Genomic DNA, 10,000 nt, shown 5'->3' on the forward strand with positions numbered 1-10,000 from the left:
GTGTGTGTGTGTGTGTGTGTGTGTGTGTTTGTGGTGTATATGGTGGTGTGTGTGTGTGTGTGTGTGTGTTAGGTGGAGTGAGGTGTCGAGGCAGCTGGAGCTGTGGGTCTCTATACAGGAGCTGAATGAGCAGGGGGAGTATTCCTCAGTGGAGCTCCACACCGCTAAAGACGTCACCACAGGAGGAGTCTTCCAGCTCCGACAGGTCCGCTGTGTGTGTGTGCTTCTGTGTGTGTGTGCGTGTGTGTGTGTGAAGGAGTGTATAGTTATATTTCTTGCGTAGCTGCATGGTAGTGTCTTACCCCACTACTCTGTTTATGTATTCGGGCTGGCAAGCAAGTAACATTAATCATCAGGTTATTTTACACATCAGCAAACTTATACAGCACTCCAGCTGATGCATTTTTTGGGGAATTTTGACAAAACCATGGTTGAAATAGACTACTTGGGGCGTTTTGACAAAACCACGGTTGAAATAGGCTACTTAGGGCGTTTTCACACTAACAGCCTTAAGTGTGTTTTAATCAAACTGAAATGCTCAGCAAAACCAAGATTGAAATAGGCTACTTATATTTGCCTTCAATTTCATTTCAGCTTAAAGATAAGAATCAGATCTTTTCAAAGAAGTCTGACATTTATACCATAATTGACACATTACAGAATATGATGTTGCCAGAATAGTGCATCGACATGACACATTATGTGATTTTTAGTGCTGTCAAACGATTAAAAAATTTAATCGCGATTAATCGCTGAATTCCTATAGTTAATCACGATTAATCACATATTTTATCATATGGTTAAAATTCTATTATTTTGCATTTCTGAACTTTCCAGGAGTCGATATTAACAATAAAGCAATTATTGTGTATCTTGATTGGGAGTTACTTTATTAACTGAACTTTAAGACGTACTGTAGGTCTATTTGATTATTTCAAATCAAATTTCAAAAGATGTGCAGCAGACCTGAGGCAACACAATATTCTTCAGAAATTTAGCTGATATAAATGCTACCGCAGAAGTGCGTGCACAAAATGTAGGCCTACACACATTATAAAGGGCATAACAAACAGAAAATATTATATTCATACTATATTTATTATCTTTGAGTTCAGTTGAAAATAAGGAAGCTTTCAACATGAGTGCATTGCCATTTTATAGGCCTACAGTCTATGGTGCACTGTCACTTGCCACACACATCAGCGCCGAAGTTTTTAACAGGCAAACACTGGATGAACAATGGATTTTATGGAGCAGCGTCGACCAAATATAACTGAATCGTGATTTACACGGCGCCAAAGTGCGATGCTGGTGTGCGGAGTTGTATTGAAAAGAATGGAATCTAATGTAAATGAATGTCGAAAGCAGAGTGCATCGCAAATAGTAGCAGCCAAAGAGGAATGTTGATAACAAAACAAGTGACGGTGAAAGAATCTTTGGCGGCACACATTTAATGCATCAGCCTAGGCTACTACTCTTTGGCCGGCTCGTAAGCCCAAACAAGTGTGTGCAGCATGCCTTTACGTAGCCTACTAACGGCGCATCATCACAAAGATATATTTAATCTGCATCACGCCCCATTTTAGAGGAAAACAAGTTAACATTATATCATTGATAGACAGCTAGTAATCACACGTTGACGTTACATCTATTTTTAATTCACAGGACATTCAATCATTTGAACACGGCAGTTATGAAGAATTATGTTTATGTAACTTACTCATGTCGAAACTATGTACATTACCAACCTAATCCGTTTGCAATACCCCATGTTGAGAACAAATTTACCATAATATCCTATGCAAAACGGTTAGCTTGCTAGCTAGCGAACTGTGGAACTTCAGTATAACATAGCCAATTATCTCACCTACTGTAGTTGTAGGAAATAGGCTACGTTCATATTACAAGTGATAGAATGAATGTGTGACTTATGTTTAGTTGATGTTATGACATGTAAAGTTAAGCTTGCTGAACTTAGTTATAGTCAGCCACGGGCAGTTTGACTGTGCCTATCGATACATTCGTTACACTCCTGTAAACTACAAAGAGCAAACCATAGGAACATGGTCATATTAATCCCATAAACACACAGATAACTCTTACACCAACCTTATTTTGTGCCTTTTATTCACGTTTGTTTCGTGATTTAGTAAGTATAAGCCCTTTTCGCTCCCCACTTTGATGCAGCATAGGTTTCCATTATATCAGTCATCTTTTCCCTAAAAGGGGGCGTGTATGTGCAACACATACAACGTTCCATTAAATTCGTCAGTGCTTATTGTTTAGTTTCCGGTCTAGCTAAATCCAGTGTGGTGTTGTAGTTGTTCTAACGTTACTAGTTGTTGCAACAGCATGTGAAAAAACGACAAAGTTTGTTTAACCAAAAAGAACGTTAATCTCGCGTTAAAAAAATTGACGCCGTTAAAATAGGTTTACGTTAACGCCGTTAATAACGCGTTTAACTGACAGCACTAGTGATTTTACAATATGTTCTTTTCAAATGAATTGACAGACATTTACATTGCGCCTATATGCAAAATATGATTTAGGGGAATAGCCTAATATAATATGAAGTGTCAGCAGGCTGCACATGCAATCTGGAGAGCAAACAGGAAATCTAGACTCCATCAAGTGAAGTAACATCAAACACTGTCTACCATCAAACATCACTCACCCAGCACCGACACAACTGAACAATCCTTACTCACCCAGCACCGACACAACTTGACAATCCTTACTTACCCAGCACCGACACAACTGGACAATCCTCACTCACCCAGCACCGATATAACTGAACGAGAATTATGGGAGCATCAGGATTATTTTTTTGTATTTATTTAGTGTTTTGTACCCTATAACGTTACTCCAGCTTGTCATGGTGACTCAGACGAATGTGTCTTGGATCAAAAACAGAGTTGCTGACCATATCGACCATATGGTTGCTGACCATGTCAGTGTGGACGCTTTTGTTGTTATAGTGATCTTTATCGTTATAGCTATTGTTCTAGATATTGTTATAGCTATTGTTATAGTTATAGCTATTGTTATAGATATCGTTATTGTTATAGATATCGTTATAGTTATTGTTATAGTTTTCAATATAGCTATTGTTATAGCTATCGTAATAGTTATCACTATAGTGTTTGATATAGCTATTGTTATCATTATCGTTATAGTTATCGTTATAGCTATGGTTATCGTTATAACTATCGATCCTGGTGTGAACGACCCTTTAAAGATATAAGACTGTAGCAGGGCAACTGTGGTTCAGAAGGAAGTTCCCTGAATTGACTGAACACAGCGTAGCTTCACTACCTAATCTAATCAGATCTCTTACGGGTGCAGTTGACAGCTTGTTGAGAAACATTTTACCACAAAGTTAAGTGTCCTTGTCAATAGTACAAGTGTGTGTTTGTGTGTGTGTGTGTGTGTTTGTGTGTGTGTGTGTGTCCAGGAGGTTGCGCATGTATTCTGCTGCATCCTTAATATTTGTGTCCCTGTATAATTTTCTTCATGTGGACATAAATAAATGGTTAAAATGTGTGTGTGTGTGTGTGTGTGTGTGTGTAGGGTCACTCTCGCAGGCTGCTGGTGTGTGTGCGTCCGGTCCAGTTCTCCGGTACGCTGCCTCTGCTGGCTGAGGCTGTGCTCTCGGTGTCCATCGGATGTGTGTCTGCACGCTCCACCAAACTACAGCGCCCACTCGACAGCTACCAGGTCAGCACACACAAAAAACAAACACACACATGCACATACACACACACACAAACACACGCACACACAAACAAATACACGCACGCACGCACAAACACACACACACATGCACACGCGCACACACACCTCCAGTGTGCCATCATGTTCCACCAAACTACAGTGCCCACTCGACAGTTACCAGGTTATTACACACACACACGCACACACACACACAAACACACACGCACTTAATAAACACACGTGCACACAGACACACACACACACACACACAAACACCTGCAGTGTGCCAGTCTGCCGTTATTACACACACACACACACACACACACACACACACACACACACATACACACACACATACACACACACACACACACACAAACTTTTGCCTGATCCCTGAGGTCAGTGTTTGTTTAGGGTGGGGGACGGTATTCCACACAGGTGTGTGTGTGTGTGTGTGTGTCTGTGTATGTGTGTGCGCGCGCAGGGGTCAAAATTAACTTTTTGGCTTACTTGGCAAAATGGCTAGTAGATGAAAAAAAGGACCAGCCAGACAAAACTAAACAAAGTAGCCTATCATTAGCCTATTATACAGCCTTTCAGAATGCTGTAGAAGATTGCAAGTTCCACTGCAAAGTCCAAATGTTTAAATGAACGGGCCTTCCCAATGTTTAGAGGTTCAGTCATTATTAATTTTGTAGCCTATAATCAGACAGTGTTGAAGCGGAGCAAACAAATTACATTGCTCTATCCCGGTCAGTAATCAAGGATCTTTGCTATAATGACCGCTGCAAACATATGACCGTGGCAACGGGTTTTGAGCTATGAATCACGTCTTTCATATCATTCTGTGAGTTTGTTCGTCATCATTGAAAGTGAAAGTAAGCAACTAATAGGCTATTAGGCAGGTCAATATAGGGTTCAACATCAAAAAAATTGGATTCTTTTTTTATGGATTCTGGTACTGTTGGACATGCTAAACATACTAAAAATCTGACCTTTGGAAAGGGGTAATTTTCAAGATGGCTGCCAAGAGGTTAGAATGGCTATGGGCTCTATCTTGGCGATCTAAAACTCATGGGCACTGGCGAATAGCTTAAATACATTTAGGGGTTTGTCCAGTTCACATTCGGGGTGGTTTTGTTATCAAACGTCGGGCGCTTGGCGCAAAAAGGCGGTTCTTATGTTTCTTAATCAGTCATGGGTGTGTTTTGGGCGTAACATCCTTTAAACCAATGAAAGGATCCAATGAAAATGAAATCTGTAATTCCCTTGAATAGCAAGCAGCGCAACATCAAATAGCGCATCAGTATTTTCATAGGAACGCATTTGAAGGAATCTGCTTGCACGTGAGACCGTATGGAACAGGTTTTCCACTAAACCATGCTTTACTAAAACCTAGCAGAGTATAGCCTACACGCATCTGCACTCGTCTATTATTTGAACTCATTGGCAAAGTGAAACTAACTTTACAGTGGTGTCATATTCAATGACAAAACAGTTCTACACAGTTAATTACTTTCACTATTGATTGACAATGGGTTACCATCGAAAAAACACAGCCTGGAAAAAGCAACACTTACCCCAATAATGTTTGAAAAACGGAATAAAAAACCTCAGAACATTTATCCTGCAGAGGAGTTGCTGCTTACATCTCGTGACAGTACGTCTTCAGCTGTGCTTCATATGCGCCTTTCGCTATAGACCAGGTTTTTCTTGGTCAGTTGCGTAAAGCTTTTTAGATGGTGTAAGATGGCGATTTTTAGATAATGCGCCAGACCACACCTTAGGTTTTTAATTGCCACACCCCTGGGTGCGTTGTTTAATAAAAGAGTGCATGGTGAAAAATTTGAGTGTAAGATAGGAATACGCTTTGCGTCGTGATAAGTATACGCTTTGCGTCGTGATAAGTATACGCTTTGCGCTGCATTTCTGCAATAAGCAGCCGTTTTCCACACGCCAAAGTGGCGCAGTTGCCATAATTCAGCCGCCCATACAAACAGTGTACTCGCCATGGGCGCTTGGCCGGTGCTAATTTCGAGCCCTGTGTGTGCGTTTGCGTGATTGCCTCATCCCAGGGGTCAGTGTTTGTTCTAGGGTGGAGAAGTTAAGGTTTAAAGGGAAGGTTTAAAGGGTCTGACTGTGTGTGTGTATTTGTGTGTGTGTGTGTGTGCATGTGTATATATTTGTGTGTGTATGTGTGAGCGTGGGTGTGTTCTCTCCTGGCTGCAGGAGGAAGATGGAGAGGTGGATAGCTATCAGGTACCCCCCCCCCCCCCCTCACGTGGTGCTGGCATGAGCTTACAGATAGGGGGCGCTCTAGATCCCAGCACAGTGTGTAAAGCACAACACTCAACCCCCTCCACACACACACATACCGCTGCATGTTGTCATGCTTCACCTGACCCAAAACCGCCACCCCCCCTTTCTCATCACAACCTACAGGCACTGTGGACGAGGAGTTTCATCAGCTAGTTGACTATTAAACTGTTATACTCTCAGAGACCTGTTCCACAATGACAGAGACCTGTTCCATATAAGTTATGTAAAGTGGTGCAATAAGAACACATCTGCTATGGTATCCATTTGAATTGTTCATTAAACACCTGCTGCTAACAGCTAGCATTAGCAATGTACGACTAGCCAACTGCTAGCACTAGCAATGTACGACTAGCCAACCACAGCCCCTCTTATCCTAATGGGCCAAAATTGTCTGTGGGGAAAAAAACAGCTTTTCAGGCTGTGTGCAGCTCCAGGCTGATTGGTCTGCAGGTCGACCGTTAGCTAGTTAGCATGCTAGTGATTGGTCTGCAGGTTAGCTAGTTAGCGTGTTAGTGATTGTTCTGTAGGTCCACCCAAGGGTGCAAGCGAGCATCTGGAAAGCCTACCCCCTATGGCAGATTCCATATGCTAACAAGCCATCACTTACTGCTAGCATTCCATTGAATCCCATTCATTTTTGCGTCACCTTGACAGCAAATAACTTTACATCTGAAGCGTTTAAAGACTCTATTTGTCCATTGTTTATTTCTAAAGAAACATAACAATGTATGAAAGGCTCCATTACCGTGTATCCACGCTATGGCCCCGTAGCAGCTGTTTTTTGTAAAAATGGCTAAAAAATGGCTAACCATGTGATTTTCTGTTGTACAGTAAAGACTGGTAGAGACAGGTTGCCAAGGAAGTCTGGGATCTGTTTGTCTGTCGGTAGCTAGTTGTGTGCTAGTAATTTCTCTGCAGGTTAGCTAGTTAGCGTGCTAGTGATTGGTCTGCAGGTCCACCGTTAGCTAGTTAGCATGCTAGTGATTTGCTCTGCAGGTCTGTCGTTAGCTAGTTAGCATGCTAGTGATTGGTCTGCAACTCCACCATTAGCTAGTTAGCGGGTAAGTGTTTGACACACTCCATAGTGCTTCCTTGAAATGGACACAGTTAGTCATCAGTGAATCAGTCCTTCTGGGCCTGGTGTGTACAAATACATACACATACTGTCTCACACACACACAATACCAACTCCTACCCCTTACCACCACACTAACCCTGACTAGCTTACACATGTCTGCATGAGGCATGAGCCAATCGCATGAGGCATCACAGGTCACATGACGCATTAATGGCAGCTGAGGGAAAGGGCTTGTGTGTGACCTCAGAGGGAGGGAGGTGATTGTGTGTTGAGTGTGTGAAAGTTTGCATTTGTTTATGCATGTGTGTGTTTGAGTGTGTTAGCGTTTGCGTTCCACCAAACTTCAGTACATATGTGTATGCGCACGTGAGTGACCATGAGTAATTTCCATCCCTGGTGTGTGTGTGTATGCGCACGTGAGTGACCATGTATGTATGTGCATGATTGCAGAAGTGTGTGAATATGTGTGTATTGCATGCTTGCTTGTGTGTGTGTGTGTGTGTGTGTGTGTGTGTGTGTGTGTGTGTGTGTGTGTGTGTGTGTGTGTGTGTGTGTCTGTTAACTCAAAGATCATCATCAGAAGAAACACAAGCATTCTGGAGTCCCATGAAGTAGTCAGTGTGTGTGAGTGTGCGTGTGGTGTGTGTGTGTGTGTGTGTGTGTGATCTATGTCCAAAAGAGAAAAAGAGGCGTGGCTAATTGGGCTTTTATAAAGTAAACAAGGCTGTTAACTAACTACATTTGTGAACAAGCCGACTGTAACAGACACACAGACCAGTGAACAAGCCGCCTGTGGGCTGTTTTGCTATTTGATTATTCGTGTGTAATTCATCGTGCCCATAGAATATAGTAGTGTGTGTGTGTTAGAGGGAGTTCAGGTGTGTGATTGTCTGACTGTGTGTGTGTGTGTGCGTGCGTGCGTGTAAGCAGTGTTAGTTCAGTGCATGTGTACATGCTTATGCATCTGTGTGTGTGTGTGTGTGTGTGTGTGTGTGTGTGCGTACGTGCGTGTGTGTGTGTGTGTGCAGGAGGATGATCTGAACTGTGTGAGGCAGCGCTGGTCTGAGGCACTGGTCAAGAGGAGAGAGTATCTGGACGAACAGATCAAGAAGATCATCAACAAACCTGGTGAATCACACACTCCTCTCATCTCACACACACTTCTCTAATCTCAAACGCACACAAACCTCATCTTACACACTCACACACACACTCCTCATCTCACACGTACACTTCTCTAATCTCAAACACACACAAACCTCCTCTCACACACACACACACACATTCCTCTCATCTCACACACTCTCTATCCCTCTCTCTCTCTATCCCTCTCTCTCTCTCTCTCCCTCTCTCCAGAGAAGTCGGAGGAGGATATGGAGCGGGAGGCGCGGCTTGTTGAGCAGTGGGTGGGGCTTACAGAGGAGCGGAATGCTGTGCTGGTGCCGGCGCCAGGCAGTGGAATACCGGGAGCCCCCGCCCACTGGTACACACATCCACACACACACACACACACACATACACACACACACACACACACATCACCCACACATATACACACACACTCTCATCACCCACCCACACATACACACACACACACACACACTCATTACACACACACACACACACACACACACACACACACAATGGAATATCGGGAGCCCCTTGCCCACTGGTACACACACACACACACACACTATACACACTGATATGACCTAGGGGTAAGGCCACAACAAAAGAGGGAGTCGAGAGGTTTGATATTTAACTAAAATGTGGATTTATTAACCAAATCAAATGAACCAAATAACAACCAACCAACCAAACAAAGAATGTGAGATGGGACCAAGTCAGCTGTCAGTACTGCATGGATGTTGTGTTTGGGTCCAAGTCAGTCGTCAGTACTGCATGGATGTGGTGTGAGATGGGACAGTGTTTCCCACATAATTGAATTCTATTTGTGGTGGTAGGATTGCAGAATTAACTTGAATGCAAAAGTTTTTAAAGTTTAATTCCGGTATTTAGCACTTTGAGTCCCTTTTCTGGTTAGTTTTGGATGAACTAGAGTGGTGGACACCGAAATTTTGACGATGGGTCCTGTCTCGACTTTTCTTACTCATTTTGAATCACCTTTGACTACTTCAGAGTGGCGGTCTATGGGCAAGCACAAACATGTCCTTAAAACAACCCTTAACGTTCATTTTCAAAACTGTGCAACTCACCGAGTGATAACTTTAAAAACTAAATGTTGGGTGTGTGTTTCAGGATCCTCTCCTGGAATGAAGGCACACACACACACGCACACACACACACACACACACACACACACACAATAATAACAGTAAATGTGGGGTGTTTTGTTTCAGGACGCCCTCTCCTGGTATGGAGGTTCATACACCTGTACTCTTCCTGGACCTGAATGGTAAATAGCCGACTCCTGTGTGTGTGAGGGTGTGTGTGTGTGTGTGTGTGTGTGTGTGTGAGTGTGTGAGTGTGTGTGTGAGAGTATTCTGGGCTTCTCTGTTGAGTGTGTGTGTGTGCGCATGAGAGTGTGTGTGTGTGTGTGTGTGAGTGTGTTATGCACACATTGTGAACACATAAAGGGGGAAACACAGAGTATGGTTACAAAAGTTTACAATTTATTGAATCAAGTTAACAAAGTCCCAAAACAAGCAGCATCAGACAAACGGGCCTTCAAACAAAGACATGTCACAGAGAGAAGCCCAGAATACTCTCACACACACACACACACACACACACACACACACACACTCACACACACACACACACAGAGAAGCCCAGAATACTCTCACACACACACACACACACACACACACACACACACACACACACACACACACACACACACACACACACAGAAAAGCCCAGAATACT

General features: G+C 43.0%; 1 protein-coding gene across 1 annotated transcript in view; it reads left to right on the forward strand.

The window, feature by feature from the left end:
• Positions 1-10,000, forward strand: part of kif13a (kinesin family member 13A) — a 71,882-nt gene that overhangs the window by 46,452 nt on the left and 15,430 nt on the right. The window contains exons 24-29 of the mRNA XM_076280634.1: positions 73-205; positions 3,571-3,717; positions 5,944-5,973; positions 8,140-8,239; positions 8,468-8,594; positions 9,472-9,527. Coding sequence (XP_076136749.1) covers positions 73-205; positions 3,571-3,717; positions 5,944-5,973; positions 8,140-8,239; positions 8,468-8,594; positions 9,472-9,527 — 593 coding nt within the window. The remainder of the gene's footprint in view (positions 1-72; positions 206-3,570; positions 3,718-5,943; positions 5,974-8,139; positions 8,240-8,467; positions 8,595-9,471; positions 9,528-10,000) is intronic.

The sequence above is a fragment of the Alosa pseudoharengus genome, unplaced genomic scaffold, assembly GCF_046254945.1.
Source record: "Alosa pseudoharengus isolate Yale_2024_CS ecotype anadromous, Long Island Sound unplaced genomic scaffold, YU_APseudo_1.1 YU_APseudo_1.1_scf_12, whole genome shotgun sequence".
Lineage (NCBI taxonomy): Eukaryota > Metazoa > Chordata > Actinopteri > Clupeiformes > Clupeidae > Alosa > Alosa pseudoharengus.